Here is a 17,599-nt window from a genome sequence, read left to right on the forward strand (position 1 = left end):
CCCAGCTAGGGGAATGATTTTGCACACATAAGTGACAACCCAAGATGTAAATCTGGCCTTGTGAGTCACCCATCAGTTCTGAATGCAGTTTGACTTTTGATCACACGGTCGGCAGAAAAATCATTATAAATTGCACATATTGTATATGCCCAACTACACCGATTAGCTTCGTTCTTCACAAACCAATGAAAATCAAGGCCAAAGGAGGATGAGAGACTGGACAGAAATGTAAGTTTCTCTTGGTTCGGATTAGTACAAGGGATTTGACTTGTTTCATAAAGGATCGAACTTTGGGATGAAGACAGAAATGAGGTTGTGGAAAAAGTAATGTATTAGCACTTAGTCTCAAATAAGCAACCATGAAGTGATTATTAGGGGAGAATAAATAAGGTATCAAAGTGCAAAAAAAGTATTAGAAACTTGCCGAGAAGTAAATTTGTCCTGCCTGTTTATTTTTCAGACATGTGATCGGATCAAGCAGTCTGCTGCCGGCACTAAGCGGAGAGTGTTCATAATCGAGACGATGGGAGGGTACTGTGGGTACCTTGCCACCATGGCTGGTCTGTCTGCTGGCGCCGACGCGGCGTATATCTATGAAGACCCATTTACCATCCATGACTTACAGGTAGGACACAGACCTGCAGCTGCACTAGCTTCACACAGCTCTAGCCAGTCAGGTCCCAATATAGAGGTGTTAATCCTTGTATGTGCAACACAAGCGAGTTTTGCTGATTGTCAATTTTGGGGGTTTGCCTATTAGTCTAAAATGTTTGTAACTGATATTTGAAATATTATAAGTAATTACATTGCTAAATGATGGGGTATTTTGTGTTCTAAAAAGAAATGTTGCAATAAGTTCTTAATATGTTTCCCTTTTTTCTTGCTTTCGTGGAGAGTGTAAAGAATTACCTGTTTTAAAAGTATCAAACAATTAAAAATGTATATATGATACCAATGTACAGCACTAAAGGTAAAGGTAGCATTTTATCATTGACTGTTTTGTAGTTTTACAATGAATTCTAAGCCATCCGATGCGCATGTTTTGCTTTTCTTTTCTGCACACCAACAGATTGTTAAGAAATATCATCTGCACCAGGACAAGTGCTTGCTTCAAAAGTCATGCATTGGTGGGGCTGGAGTATGTTTGGGTGGTGTACACGGGTAAGCCAATAATTTGGCTAACTCTGGTGTTTTTTAGCATCTGTTTCCACAAGAAGTGTCCCGCCTTTGTCCAATTATGGAGCGCTTCTACTTTTAATATAGTGAAAAAAGGTGATCCATCACAGTGGATTGTTTAGTCTTGTGTGGTAGAATTCCAGTAGCCTGCATGGTATTTGAGGAAGATTTGAAGAAATGTATGGATTCTGTCATCTTCTGACACACAGTATCGACTGTATGAGAGCAACACCTTTATTGGCCGTTGCTGAAAATTGTCAAATGACAGTACTCACCTGGAAGCCGCAAGGCAGCAGTCCTTGTGTAGGCCAATCACGTCACAATGGATTGATGTCTTGGCACGACAAATACAGCATAGTTAAAGATCACATAATCCATCATTTGGCCCTAATCAAATATTATGTCAAAAAAGTGTCATTTCTTTGTCAACCGGCTCAGAAGTTTCAAACGTTATATACGAGGTAATTCCCAAAATTATTTAGCTTGGCATACCAGTGCTTAATTTGAGCCAGTGGTTGCATTTGGGGGCGGGCACTTATTTTTCCTCAGGAGACTTTGGTCCTGACCAAGTGAGAGTAAAACACAAAATGGGGATAGAATGGTTAGGAAAAAGACAGAAAAACTGTGATAAAAGGAGAAAGCAGGAATGAAAAAGACCCTGTAATAGTGAGATAAAAAGGCAAGGACTGTCTGGTGGTGAATTAAAAGCATGATGAAATGCAATCAAGACTGCGCAGCCATGGTATTTTCACTACAACCTTCGATAACCCTGGCAGCGGGCTTCCGAGCAAACCCGGGGCCCAGCACTCATTCTTTTACAAATTAAGCATTGGTCGGGACAATATTTAAAATCTTTTAATTTGTGATCAGTTTATTGTCCTATGTCAAAAAGAGTTTCAAAACACATTTTGATGTGAAATCTTTTGATCGAATGATATATCCAATCTGTGGACTCTTTCTCGACATCCATTCAGTTTAGTGGAGCGATACGAAAAGGGATGGAGAGAAGGTATCCTGCTGAAACTAGCCTTCAGAAAGCAGCAAGAGCCATGAAGCACAGGTTGGCAAAGGTATTTTCATGAGATAACCAACCAACAAAACCTCCACATATAAGAAGAGAACTGATCTGCATGATATTCCAACTAATGAGACATTTACATAGCCTAGATTTATTGGATATATTAATAAACCAAAAGGTTTGTTGTATTTTTGAGAGAAGATCAGCGCCTATTATTACGGATCAATTTAAAAAAAAAATAGACTGGAAGTCAAGCCGTAATGGATTACAAAGGGGTAAATGAATCAGAATTGCAGGAGGTAGGGCACATTTAAGATGTGCTGATGAAAATATCAAATATTAAAAACAATGTTATTTTTTATCACAGATACTGACATTCTAATAAATGCATTAAACATGTTGTAGAACAGTAATATCTTTTTTTCCAGCAGGAATTGACACGATACCGTGATACTAACATGACTACTAAGAACTGGCACTCTTACTTCCGCCTCTAACTTCACAATAGACACCCAAGCACAACACAATTCCACATCATGAAAGCTCAACAAGCTGTCACTACTTCAACCACTTACAACTCAACAACAAAGTACAACTCCTAACACCAAATACCACGAAAGGGGAAGAAAATGTGTAGCTACGTGGTGTTAGAGGAGATAGATTGTTAATTGTTTCATATCCTCTTTCAGTCCTATTATAGAATTCTCAGATGCCTCTAAGTATTCACTGTGAACTATACAAAAACAAGTAAAAAGAATAGGACATTTCCCATCTAGGTTGAAAGCAGGAAACTTATTACACATGGACTTAACTATGATAGAGCTGGCAACGGCATCAAAATTATGAGATTGGAAGCTCTTCCACGCATCTGTTCATTTTGGAATGCCGATTTCAGCTGCCAAAAGCAGCTGTAATCTCCATATGAAAATCTGTGTGGAATGAAGGCTTACCTGTGAATTCACACCTGAAATTATGGATTCCCCAGTAATTCCTCATTTCTAAGGATCCCCATTCTCAGGAAAAACCCTGGCCATCTTCTGGCCCATTCTTAAGGCGGGCCTAAGTACCCAACTTGCTGTCTGTATCACGAAATTGATACACTCATTCACAGAAATTACCAATGTGTAGCACCTAATTATTGTGTGTGTGCCTCAGAAATGACTGCTGTGCATCACATTAATTCTCTTGTCGGCACCACCGAAAGTATCAGATTTTTTTGTTTGAATATTTTTATTGGGTTTTAGCATTCGTTACCACATTGTCAGGTTCGTGCAGTAGTGTAATGTTACGAAGGATACATCAACAAGCAGTACCTAGTTCACAATTCCATACAAATGTATTGTACTGTCCAACAGTTATTGAGGTGATTGGTCCGCGTATACACATTACATGTTGCTGCAACGTCTGTGTCGTGCACATCATACTGCAGAGCCACATCCCCTTCGTAGCGCAATGGTGACCCTGCGTCTCGATTCTTTGTATTGTCCGCCTCTGCGGGTGTCCCTGACGGGGGTGTCATAACGTATGTCCCTTGATGTTGCCGTATCATAGTTATAGAAATGCATTCCCAAATATTCTCTGGTGGGGGGACCCCTCCAGTGTGAACTAGTAAACTGTATGTAACCGTTGGAGCGAACCAGAGGAAGGGAGGAACTATAGGGGAGTGGGATGTTTTCAACTGTGTTTAAGTGAGATTGGTCATATCCCTGGATACTTGTTTCAGTCGAGTGTGCATGTCTGGTCGTATGCACAGGGTGGAGGGGACCGCCTGGCTCAGGTCTCTGTGGTGGTCCTTACTCCGTCAGGGGGGTAACCTCTCTGTTGGGGTACCGTTCTCGTGGGGGCCCAGGGTGATTGGTTTCAATGTGGTGCTTCGGAGGTACCTGGGGTCGGGCCGGCCGGTTGGGTCATGGGTTGTGAGGCTGTGGGTGTCTCCGGGGGGGTTCGTTGCCTGTGCGAAATCATGCATCAATTGTGCCCATTCCAAGGAAATGGGGTGTTTGCGGATTCCCCTCAATTCTTCTTCCCGGAGCGTCTCTTCCTCTGCCTTACCCCATTTGGTCATGGCGCCTATCCAGGCTGCTTCCGGGGGTCCTCTAGGGGACCTCCAGTACATGGCTATTCCCCTTTTCACCAAGAGGAGTGCGAGGGACATGAATCTGTATTGTGTTTTCTCGGTTTTCCGCCTGCAGAAGATCCCGAGCGCACATGCCTTCCATGTGGACATGGTTGTGAGACTGGTGAATGCTGTGAGTGTCCGATGAACACTGTCCCAGAACCCAGTAAGTGTGGGGCAGTCCAAAACATGTGTCTGAAGTCTGCTGCTGGGGTTTGGCAGCGGGGCACTCAAAATGCTTATCAGGGAAGAATTGGTGGAGGCGGTGTGGCGTTATGTAGGCCCTGTGGAGGATATTAAACTGTATGTTCCTGAATCTCGCATTTCTAGAGACTTTCTTGGGGTACTCCAGAGCTGTGCTCCATTCCTTGTCATGGACTACCCGACCTATGTCTGTTTCCCATTTTTGGCGTAAGGGTTGAAGAGACGGGAGGATCAGCTCACGTATGCTCTATAAAGCCAGGAGACCAAATGTCGCCCCCCTCTCATGTGGAGAATCGTGTGGATCACTGGGTGTGTTGGAGGCTCCCCTGTGTTCGGATTCCAGTGCCTTCAGCTGCTATCCAATAGCTGTCTGTGTAATAGGAATTGCCCTTGTGGGAGGTCATACTGCTCCATCATCTGATCATATGTCTTCAACTGTCACTCTTCGAAAAAGGATTCCATCTCTGTAACTGCCAGGTCGGTCCATACTTGGAGGGCCCCCGCTGTGTAGTATGTGTCCCCTTTAGGAAATCCTACCAGCGGTAGTAGGGGTGAGTACGGCGGTCTCGTTTTAGACATCCTATGTATTCTCAGCATACAGGTGCGGGCTATGGACAATTGCAGTGGCCGTGTGCGTATGGGTTTATTACCTGGCAGCAGCAGTCTGTGAACTGCCGGTTGCGGCATAAGGCCTTCCCTGGTGATAGTCTCTCCTATGTGGCGCCCCGCCGTCCAATACGATAGCCCCTGGAGTTGTGCTGCTAAGAAATAAGCTTCGAACGCTGGTGCCCCCAAGCCCCTTTCTGTTGTGGGTAGATAAAGCGTGGAAAACGCAAGCCGGCGCCGTCCCCCACCCCATATAAGCTCGGTAAGCAGGCTATCTAACTCTTTAAAAAATGATCTTGGTGGAATCACGGGGAGGTTAGTGAAATGGTACAGGATTCGGGGGACCATTATCATCTTCGCCAGTGCTACTCGGCCTATAGGGGCTAGCGGTAACATTTTCCAAAAACTCACTGCCGATCTGAGTCCTGCCAACCCCTTACGATGGTTCCCCTCATACAGATCCTCTGGGGTGTGGTACAGCCGCACTCCCAGATATCTAGGAGCTTCTACGTTCCATTTGAGCGACTGGGCACCAACTTGGGCCTCAAATGGGGCCAAGTGGGGGCTCAGCCGGTAGATCGAGGATTTCTCCCAGTTTCCCTTGAGGCCTGAGACCTCCGCAAAGTCTCCCAAAGCCTTCCAGACGACCGTTAGATCTTTAGTGGCGTCTCGGACAAATATAAGTAGGTCATCCGCGTACAGGGACACACAGTGCATGGTACCTGCTAGGGGGATCCCCCAATCTGCTCTCTCCCGTCTTAGGCGTATCACCAGGGGTTCTACCGCTAGGGCGAACAGGAGGGGTGACAAAAGGGCATCCCTGCCTGGTCCCCCTTTCCACGTTGAACGCTGGGGAGATGTATTTACCCATCCGGACTCTGGAGGTGAAACGCGTGTAAAGAAGCTTTGTGTATGCTATGAGACCCGGGCCCACATTGTTTCTCCGAAGCACCTCAAATAAATAGGGCCATAACATGGTGTCTAATGCTTTTTCGAGATCTAGAATTAGGCATGCCGCATTGGGAAACCACTCCCCCGCTGTGTCCTGAGTATGAAACAATCTGCGAATATTCTGTGACGTGTTGCGGTTCGGAACAAAACCACATTGGTCTGGGTGCACCAGTGGGACCAGAATTGTAGCAAACCTTTCTGCCAGTATTTTACCCAGTATTTTACAGTCCGTATTGAGTAGCGTGATTGGTCTGTAGGAGGATAGGAATGTTGGGTCTCTATGGGGTTTTCAGAAGGTGACTATAATCGAATCCCTTAGGGACCCCGGCAGTTCCCCGCTGTGAAGTGCATCATTATACATGATGACCAGTCGTGGGACTAAGTGGGTCGAAAAAGTGCTATAATATTCTAGGAGGAAGCCGTCCAACCCTGGGGCCTTGTTCCGGGCTAAAGCTCTGATCGCATGTTTGACGTCCTCAGGACGTATCTTTTTCTCTAATAGTTTCTTGTCTTCTAATGGAATCTGGGGGAGTGGTAGTGTATTGAAAAGTCTGTCGATGGCCTGGGGATCAATTTTGGAAAAGGTGATGGACAGAGTTTCTGAATGATGCAGAATACTCCTACCCAGTCAAGAGATCAGGGCTTGATCCATCACTGTTTTTTAGCTCACTGCACCATCCCAGCTTCAGAACCTGGCTATATGCAAATTAGTCTGTTCCTGTCCCAGTGCATGATGGGAACAGGGCAAACCAAACTACCAAGCCAATTCTTATACTGGGAAGGAGACAAGCTACCAGGGACCGGTTTCTGGCATTTCAGCCTCGTCGGCCCGGCTTGCTTGAATCCTGATGGTGCAATGAGCTAGGGACTCACGTCTGAGTATACCCTCCCACACATAGTGTGGATAAAATCAATTTTGGAAAAGGTGATGGACAGAGTTTCTGAATGATGCAGAATACTCCTACCCAGTCAAGAGATCAGGGCTTGATCCATCACCGTTTTTTAGCTCACTGCACCATCCCAGCTTCAGAACCTGGCTATATGCAAATTAGTCTGTTCCTGTCCCAGTGCATGATGGGAACAGGGCAAACCAAACTACCAAGCCAATTCTTATACTGGGAAGGAGACAAGCTACCAGGGACCGGTTTCTGGCATTTCAGCCTCGTCGGCCCGGCTTGCTTGAATCCTGATGGTGCACTGAGCTAGGGACTCACGTCTGAGTATACCCTCCCACACATAGTGTGGATAAAATCAATTTTGGAAAAGGTGATGGACAGAGTTTCTGAATGATGCAGAATACTCCTACCCAGTCAAGAGATCAGGGCTTGATCCATCACCGTTTTTCAGCTCACTGCACCATCCCAGCTTCAGAACCTGGCTATATGCAAATTAGTCTGTTCCTGTCCCAGTGCATGATGGGAACAGGGCAAACCAAACTACCAAGCCAATTCTTATACTGGGAAGGAGACAAGCTACCAGGGACCGGTTTCTGGCATTTCAGCCTCGTCGGCCCGGCTTGCTTGAATCCTGATGGTGCAATGAGCTAGGGACTCACGGCTGAGTATACCCTCCCACACATGGTGTGGATAAAATCAATTTTGGAAAAGGTGATGGACAGAGTTTCTGAATGATGCAGAATACTCCTACCCAGTCAAGAGATCAGGGCTTGATCCATCACCGTTTTTTAGCTCACTGCACCATCCCAGCTTCAGAACCTGGCTATATGCAAATTAGTCTGTTCCTGTCCCAGTGCATGATGGGAACAGGGCAAACCAAACTACCAAGCCAATTCTTATACTGGGAAGGAGACAAGCTACCAGGGACCGGTTTCTGGCATTTCAGCCTCGTCGGCCCGGCTTGCTTGAATCCTGATGGTGCAATGAGCTAGGGACTCACGTCTGAGTATACCCTCCCACACATAGTGTGGATAAAATCAATTTTGGAAAAGGTGATGGACAGAGTTTCTGAATGATGCAGAATACTCCTACCCAGTCAAGAGATCAGGGCTTGATCCATCACCGTTTTTTAGCTCACTGCACCATCCCAGCTTCAGAACCTGGCTATATGCAAATTAGTCTGTTCCTGTCCCAGTGCATGATGGGAACAGGGCAAACCAAACTACCAAGCCAATTCTTATACTGGGAAGGAGACAAGCTACCAGGGACCGGTTTCTGGCATTTCAGCCTCGTCGGCCCGGCTTGCTTGAATCCTGATGGTGCAATGAGCTAGGGACTCACGTCTGAGTATACCCTCCCACACATAGTGTGGATAAAATCAATTTTGGAAAAGGTGATGGACAGAGTTTCTGAATGATGCAGAATACTCCTACCCAGTCAAGAGATCAGGGCTTGATCCATCACCGTTTTTTAGCTCACTGCACCATCCCAGCTTCAGAATCTGGCTATATGCAAATTAGTCTGTTCCTGTCCCAGTGCATGATGGGAACAGGGCAAACCAAACTACCAAGCCAATTCTTATACTGGGAAGGAGACAAGCTACCAGGGACCGGTTTCTGGCATTTCAGCCTCGTCGGCCCGGCTTGCTTGAATCCTGATGGTGCAATGAGCTAGGGACTCACGTCTGAGTATACCCTCCCACACATAGTGTGGATAAAATCAATTTTGGAAAAGGTGATGGACAGAGTTTCTGAATGATGCAGAATACTCCTACCCAGTCAAGAGATCAGGGCTTGATCCATCACCGTTTTTTAGCTCACTGCACCATCCCAGCTTCAGAACCTGGCTATATGCGAATTAGTCTGTTCCTGTCCCAGTGCATGATGGGAACAGGGCAAACCAAACTACCAAGCCAATTCTTATACTGGGAAGGAGACAAGCTACCAGGGACCGGTTTCTGGCATTTCAGCCTCGTCGAGCTAAAAAACGGTGATGGATCAAGCCCTGATCTATTGACTGGGTAGGAGTATTCTGCATCATTCAGAAACTCTGTCCATCACCTTTTCCAAAATTGATTTTATCCACACTATGTGTGGGAGGGTATACTCAGACGTGAGTCCCTAGCTCATTGCACCATCAGGATTCAAGCAAGCCGGGCCGACGACGGCTGAAATGCCAGAAACCGGTCCCCGGTAGCTTGTCTCCTTCCCAGTTTAAGAATTGGCTTGGTAGTTTGGTTTGCCCTGTTCCCATCATGCACTGGGACAGGAACAGACTAATTTGCATATAGCCAGGTTCCGAAGCTGGGATGGTGCAGTGAGTCAAAAAACGGTGATGGATCAAGCCCTGATCTATTGACTGGGTAGGAGTATTCTGCATCATTCAGAAACTCTGTCCATCACCTTTTCCAAAATTGATTTTATCCACACTATGTGTGGGAGGGTATACTCAGACGTGAGTCCCTAGCTCATTGCACCATCAGGATTCAAGCAAGCCGGGCCGACGACGGCTGAAATGCCAGAAACCGGTCCCCGGTAGCTTGTCTCCTTCCCAGTATAAGAATTGGCTTGGTAGTTTGGTTTGCCCTGTTCCCATCATGCACTGGGACAGGAACAGACTAATTTGCATATAGCCAGGTTCCGAAGCTGGGATGGTGCAGTGAGCTAAAAAACGGTGATGGATCAAGCCCTGATCTATTGACTGGGTAGGAGTATTCTGCATCATTCAGAAACTCTGTCCATCACCTTTTCCAAAATTGATTTTATCCACACTATGTGTGGGAGGGTATACTCAGACGTGAGTCCCTAGCTCATTGCACCATCAGGATTCAAGCAAGCCGGGCCGACGACGGCTGAAATGCCAGAAACCGGTCCCCGGTAGCTTGTCTCCTTCCCGGTCCCCGGTAGCTTGTCTCCTTCCCAGTATAAGAATTGGCTTGGTAGTTTGGTTTGCCCTGTTCCCATCATGCACTGGGACAGGAACAGACTAATTTGCATATAGCCAGGTTCCGAAGCTGGGATGGTGCAGTGAGCTAAAAAACGGTGATGGATCAAGCCCTGATCTATTGACTGGGTAGGAGTATTCTGCATCATTCAGAAACTCTGTCCATCACCTTTTCCAAAATTGATGGCCTGGGGATCTCCCTGTCTCGGGGCCTGGTAAATACCAGAGTAATATGCATGGAAAACTTGCAATATCTCAGGTTTGGAAATCTAGAGTCGTCCAGTCTGATCCCGTGACCGGCTTCACGTCGGGGTCTTGCTTAGCAAGCCAGGCCAGGAGTGTCCCTCCCCTGTTACCCTCCTGGTGTACCCTGGCAGCGTATGCTCTAAAGTTGTATTTGCGGAGGTCCCTCAGTGTTTCCGCGTATCTAGTCTTGGCTTCGGCTACTTGTGCCGGAGTGGCCCCCCCCTGGTCCTCTTTTTTCAATAGGGCCGCTAATACGTTTTCTGAGTCTTGGAGCGCTGTCTCAAGCGTTTTGCGCACGCCCACCACTTGCTGTATACAACGACCCCTGGCTACTACTTTGTGTGCATCCCACTCCAGGAGTCGCGAGGACGCTGTACCCGCATTCACTGTGAAATGGTCCTGTAAGTGTTCCCCATGGTCGTGTGTGAAGGCCTGATCTGTGAGGCATTCCCACAGTAGTTTCCACGTGGGTACTGGGGGGTGTGGCGGTCTCCACCTGAGGGTTAGTGAATGGGCGTCATGGTCTGAGAGCACCCTTCCTAGATAGTCTGTGTGTTGCACTTTGGAGTATAGGGCTGCCGAGCATAAGAATCGATCTAGGCGTACCCGCAGACTATGGGGTATGGAATGCAATGAGTATGGAAAGGGGCGACCACTCGGTCCCCCCGAACGTATAGTTGGGGGCCCGGATCCTCCAGGGAAACCATTTTGGGCAGGGGGCGTGTCACGGCTGGTATGCCCGAAGCGGCGTAGCCGGGGCGCGCCTTTTTCCCGCCCAAGAGGGGTTGTCCTAGACACCTACACCGATGGCCACGCCCAGTAGGCGTACCAGCGGAGGGTTCACGCCCTCCCGAAGAGGAATAAAGAGAGCGGGAATCCGAAGAAGCATCCTCTTGTTCCTGTGCTTGGAAGCTGCACCCACTCGTTGCACGTGAGCCCTCGACGGAACAAGGAGCAATTTTGAGAACTTGTAATTCTTGTGTTTCTCTTTCAGCGACTTCGAGGCTAAAGATCCAGGACCGTGTTGATCAACTGGGATCGAACATTCGGAAAACGATGTCTGGCAAGAAGGCAGGAAAGAAGTCCGGGAATTACCAGATGCTTCGCATGCTGGTGAGCAGAATGGCGAAGATCGAACAAAACGTCGGTATGGGCCCGGCGCTTGGCCGAGATATGGCAAACATGAAGAAGCAGATGGCTGCAATGAACAATACGGGTAAACCAAAATAGGTAATAGGCCCGGCATTGCCGGGAGTTGTCCCCACGGGTAGGGTTAAACGGGTCAGGAATAGGGTGGCAGGGGGGGAGGTCCCGGTCCCCGAAGTACCCCCGGCAAACCCGGCCATTCCAGTCGAGGCCCCGGTACCAATCCCGGACGCGGGTCAGCCGATTCCGGTTGTTGTTACGCCCGCCAACGAGGAGGACATGCCTCCGGAATTAGCCGCCCAGTTGGCCGCATGGCTCGGCAGAAAAACAGGGGGTGCTACGGCACCTGAAGACACGGCCGAAGAGGCCAAGTTACTAATGGAGCAGTTGCGGCAGTCGCGAGCTGCCGCAAAGGCGAATCTCCCTCTTGTCCCCACACAGGTGACCTTGGAAGGACCGGCAGCTGGCGTCGAGAAAACAGCGGGAACGACAACGGAGCTGGGTAAGCAGGCATTGCCAATGGCGAGGGAGGGCTCTTTGCCCTCAAGACGGGAGAGGGTGGTCCAACATATACCGTTGGCCACGAAAGAATTGATATGGGCTGATAAGTATGTAAATATGTTTTCTCTGCTGACTGACCATCGCGAGATGGAGTATGCTAAAACGCAGAAAGATTTGTGGCACCCGAGTGTATGGCGAGCAAAAATGGCGGGATTCAGGGTTGATGAGACAATCACAAATTGGACCAAGGCCTTTGCGATGTTTACTGCAATTATTGGGGAACGTAAGCCCGAGGTTTTGCCCGAATTGTCTTGCTATCAGGCACGAATAATGGATTTTTATGAAACGTATGAGGGCAATGAGTGGATGGGTTACGATATGAAGTTCCGTAAGGCCAAGGAGTACGATTCATCTCTGACGTGGGATTATCTCGACTCGATTTCTTGGCAGAAGCAGCTCCTGCCGGGCGCGACGAAGTCGTCCTCGCTAGGCGGGAATGGGTCGGGGCCTTCCCGCCAACAGCCCGCGGTGCCCTTTCGAGCGGGCCCCGGTGGCGACCACCAAGCGAGGACTGGTGGGAACGGGGGTAAGAGAGGGGTCTGTTGGAATTTTAACAGGGGCAATTGCACTAGGCCACAAGGGACATGTAAGTTCAGACATGCGTGTGCAGGTTGCGGGAATTCCTCGCACCCCGAGAGTTCGTGCAGATCCAAGAATAGTGGGTCGGGTGGTAGAGGGGGGTCCAAACAAGACTGAGGGGGACCACTGTGTACCGCTACCTACCCCTGTTGATATCATGGCAATGATCCCCTGGCTAAACGAATACCCTGATCATGTCTCCGCTGGGGTGTTGAGGAATGGATTCTTATATGGTTTCCACATCCCGGCGGGGGATTTTCGTGGGGAGCCACTTTGTAGAAACCAACTGTCGGCTCAGCATAATCCAGCGGTGGTGGAGAGGAAGATTGCAAAAGAGGTTGCCCTTGGCCGGGTTGCTGGCCCATATCGGCACCCGCCAGTACCTGATTTCATCTGTTCCCCGTTAGGAGTGGTTCCCAAGAAAGACCCGGGGGAATTTAGGCTGATCCACAACTTGTCTGCTCCGAGGGGTCTCTCGGTGAACGATGCGATTGACCCGGGAGTTTGTTCGGTGCGGTACGCATCCTTCGATGATGCCGTCACCATGTTGAATCGCCTGGGGCCCGGAGCGCTGATGGCGAAGTCAGATATCGAGTCGGCGTTCCGGTTGCTCCCGGTACACCCACGGGATCCGCGGTTGTTAGGCTTTGTGTTCCAGGGACGTTACTACATGGATAGATGTATGCCAATGGGTTGCTCCATCTCTTGTGCTTATTTTGAGAAATTCAGCTGTTTTTTGGAATGGGCATTCACCGAAGCCACTGGCCATAGCCATGTTATGCATTACTTAGATGATTTTCTGTTCTTGGGGGCAGCCGGCGACACAAAATGTGCGCATGCACTACAGGAGTTTTGCATCCTCATGAAGGAATTCGGAGTGCCATTGGCACCAGGTAAGACGGTGGGACCATCTACTTCACTGGAGTTTCTGGGAATTGAACTCGATTCTGTGGAGGGATGTTTCCGTTTGCCAGTAGGAAAAGTAGCGAAATTCAGGGCTTCCCTGGAACTGTGCCTTAGTAAGGAGAAAGTTACCCTCCATCAGTGACAATAAGCAGTGGGTCAGCTTAACTTTGCCCTAAGAGTGATACCAATGGCCCGCCCCTTTTCCCGCTCTATTGCACAAGCTATGGTTGGTCTCAAGGAAGGACACCACCGCACGAGACTGTCTACGGAGGTTCGCCAGGACATGCGCATATGGTTGGCATTTCTGGCGGACTTCAACGGTCGAGTGGTATGGAACAAGCCACCAGCGTCTTCGGACGAGCTAGGTTTGTGGACCGACTCGGCGGGGAGCGTGGGATTTGGCGCAATCTTTGGTAATCGATGGTCGGCGCAAACATGGCCGACGTGGTGGCACACCAGCGGTCTCACAAATAACATTGGGTTCCTCGAGCTATTCCCCATTTTTGTGGCTCTGATGGCATGGCCGGACGAGTTCAGAGATTGCTCTGTGGTATTTTGGTCCTACAATATGACTGTTGTTGAATGGATAAATAATCAGGCAGCACGCTGCAAGTGGATATTGAGATTGTTGAAGGAAATTGTACTACTTTGCATGAGACTGAATGTGCAATTCAGGGCGAAACATGTGCCGGGTGTACTGAATAAGGCTGCTGATGCACTGTCTTGTTCACATATGCAGGCTTTCAGGGGTTATCTATCTTCTGCGGACCTAGCGGCGGCACCATTTCCCGAAGCACTCTGGCTACTCGGTGCCCCGGATTACAAGACCTCGTGGCAGCAAGCTTAGCCCCCAGGACGAGGAAGGCATACGAAGGAGCGTTTCGTTCCTATTGTGCATTTTTGGGTCCCGCAGGGGAGGAGAAATGGGGTCAGGAGGATTGCTTCCTAAAGTTTCTGGTAGCATTACACAGGGAAGGCCGATCAGTAGCAACGGCCAATAGGCACCGGGCTGCCATTTCATTCATGGCGCAGGCGCATGGCATCAAGGACCCGACATCGTCCTTTTTGGTAAAGAAAACCCTTCGTGGCTGGCTACGCCTGGAAGGTCGTAGAGTAGACGAGAGGCGCCCGATTGGGTTAGAAAGGTTGTCCCTGCTTATGTCGATACTACCCACGACATGTTCCTCCCATTTCGAAGCAGTACTGTTCCGGGCCGCTTTCGCATTAGCGTTCCATGGGGCTATGCGGGTGAGCGAACTGGTCGCAAAGAATAAGAAAGATGTGGAGGGAGGTCTGTGTCGGGATCACATCCTGATTAGGGGTGATTCAATGGTGGTCACAATAGCCAAGTCCAAGACTGACCAGAGAGCTATGGGAGACAGTATCTTCGTCCAGCGCATGCGAGGGTCCCCCATGTGCCCGGTAAAGTGCGTTGAGGAATATTTGGCGCGAAGGGCGGATACATGGGGGGGGAGCCTGCTGAGACACATTGATGCCACCCCACTGACGAGGTTTCAGTTTCAGAGGGTGCTAACAATGGCAATCGCAGCGGCGGGCTTGGACCCGTGCGATTTTGGGACCCACTCCTTTAGGATAGGGGCTGCTACTGAGGCTACAGCCAGGGGTCAGAGTGTTGAAGAGGTGAAACAGTTGGGACGATGGTCCTCGAATTGTTTTAAAAGGTATGTGCGATTGCACATGTTGTGAAGTCAAGTTACATGCACTCACGCTTCTTGTCTTCTGTTTAATTTACAGTTTCGCGAGCATGTTATGCGGGGCGGAATTTGCAGTCGACCCGGCACCAGGGGACCAGCGGTCATTGATCACCGGCTGAGGAGAGAGTGGTGTGGGTCGTGGGCCACTCTTACGTGAGGCGGGCCGGGGACGTATTCAAAGCAGGTGACGCGACTCGCGCAGCTGGGGAATACGGGTACAGAGTGACCTTCCACGGAAGGGGCGGGCTCTGTACTGACCAGTTTGAATCTTTTGTCGAGGAACTCTTAGGGCGGCAGAGGTCACCGCCATCTGTAATCATAGTACACCTGGGGGGCAATGACATGGTGACACTCGGTAGGCGAGTACTACTCGAGCGAGTTTTGTCTACCGTTAGCTGGCTGGCGAGAAGGATCCCGGGGTGCACGATAGCATGGTCCCACATGATTCCCAGGAAGGTGTGGCGGGGGGGGGCCTCTCGGTGTCAGCCCTGAACCATTCAGTGAAAAATGTCAACAACAAAATTGGTAGGTTGTTTCGCTCGGCGCAGTTGCACAGTATTCCGCATGGGTGTATTCGGGGGGGATCACATGTATCTCGATGATGGGGTTCACTTGTCCCGGGAGGGGAATGTCTTACTCATAGGAGACTTCATAGCATGGCTAAGGGGTTTAAGAAAACATGACCTTTAGGAGGAGTTTGTGGGGGGGCCGGATAGCCGGTCAACTATCCGGCCTGTGGCGGTAAGGTCATGATCGGTGAGCAGTAATTTCAAGGTCCCTAGAGGGGGCGCCACCCACTATGGATGGGAGCGCCCGGGGGGAGGCGGCCATTGGCCCCTCCCACGGGGAGGCGGCACCCACTAAGTATGGGTCGCCTAGGGGAAGACGGCCATAGGCCCCTTCCAGGGGAGGAGGCGGCTATATGCCCCTCCTACGAATTTCCCGGGGCCCGGATATCCGCGACGGCGGATGTGATAGACAGTGTGGGGTGGGAGGGGGAGTCCACGCTGCCTTCTTACAGACACCTCACACGGGTCCTCGGACGACCTTTAAGATGGCGTTGAGTTAAAATGGGGGGCCCCCAACAAGACAAGGGAAATTGGAGTTGGCACAGAGGGTACAGTCCTCTGCGCGGCCGCCACTCACACCGTGAGGGCGAGAGTTTTGGTAGTAGGGATCTGACACCGGTTGCGACCTTGCCGTTGGCCCGTAATGCTAGGATGTACAATTTTAATTTAGAAAGTATGCATTTGCAGGATGTTAGACTCGGCTAGGAAAACCTTTTTTACTAGAGATTTGTTAAGGTTAGCCAATGAACATGTCTTCATCGAAATGTAATAAATGAAAATTGTACATGATATGAAACTTTTATTTTAATGTTTTAATTTTGTTTCATATTTTAATAAATACGGCCGGGAGGGTAACTCCCTCCCGCCTTCCAAAAGTTCAGAACTGCGTCCGTCTTCCCATCCTTGGGGATTGTGTTGGGAGGGGGTGACAGGCATCCCGGCCATATGGAAAGGGGCGACCACTCGGTCCCCCCGAACGTATGGTTGGGGGCCCGGATCCTCCCGGGAAACCATTTTGGGCGGGGGGCGTGTCACGGCTGGTATGCCCGAAGCGGCGTAGCGGGGGCGCACCTTTTTCCCGCCCAAGAGGGGTTGTCCTAGACACCTACACCGATGGCCACGCCCAGTAGGCGTACCAGCGGAGGGTTCACGCCCTCCCGAAGAGGAATAAAGAGAGCGGGAATCCGAAGAAGCATCCTCTTGTTCCTGTGCTTGGAAGCTGCACCCACTCGTTGCACGTGAGCCCTCGACGGAACAAGGAGCAATGTTGACCCACCCACCAGCCCCTTATGGCAATGTTAGTTCTGCAATAAAGTAATTTTCTCTGATAACATCTTCTTCCCTTTGTTTAGCGGTATATAACGGTCTAGTTTAATGATACGATTAATGTCTGAAGGTACTGTTTTCTTGTAGTATAGACAAATATTGCAAATAAACAGGATGATTTTTTCTCCCTTAGTAGGTAATCAAATGTCGTATTTATTTTTTGGTCGGGCGGTAAGGTCATGATCGGTGAGCAGTAATTTCAAGGTCCCTAGAGGGCGGCGCCACCCACTATGGATGGGAGTGCCCCGGGGGAGGCGGCCATTGGCCCCTCCCACGGGGAGGCGGCACCCACTAAGTATGGGTCGCCTAGGGGAAGACGGCCATAGGCCCCTTCCAGGGGAGGAGGCGGCTATATGCCCCTCCTACGAATTTCCCGGGGCCCGGATATCCGCGACGGCGGATGTGATAGACAGTGTGGGGTGGGAGGGGGAGTCCACGCTGCCTTGTTACAGACACCTCACACGGGTTCTCGGACGACCTTTAAGATGGCGTCGAGTTAAAATGGGGGGCCCCCAACAAGACAAGGGAAATTGGAGTTGGCACAGAGGGTAAAGTCCTCTGCGCGGCCGCCACTCACACCGTGAGGGCGAGAGTTTTGGTAGTAGGGATCTGACACCGGTTGCGACCTTGCCGTTGGCCCG

General features: G+C 49.6%; 1 protein-coding gene across 1 annotated transcript in view; it reads left to right on the forward strand.

Annotated features, from left to right (window-relative positions):
- LOC147749112 (ATP-dependent 6-phosphofructokinase, muscle type-like) overlaps nucleotides 1–17,599 on the forward strand; it is a 288,878-nt gene that overhangs the window by 220,888 nt on the left and 50,391 nt on the right. The window contains exon 18 of the mRNA XM_086966253.1: nucleotides 461–625. Coding sequence (XP_086822379.1) covers nucleotides 461–625 — 165 coding nt within the window. The remainder of the gene's footprint in view (nucleotides 1–460; nucleotides 626–17,599) is intronic.

The sequence above is a fragment of the Lissotriton vulgaris genome, chromosome 1_1, assembly GCF_964263255.1.
Source record: "Lissotriton vulgaris chromosome 1_1, aLisVul1.2, whole genome shotgun sequence".
NCBI lineage: Eukaryota > Metazoa > Chordata > Amphibia > Caudata > Salamandridae > Lissotriton > Lissotriton vulgaris.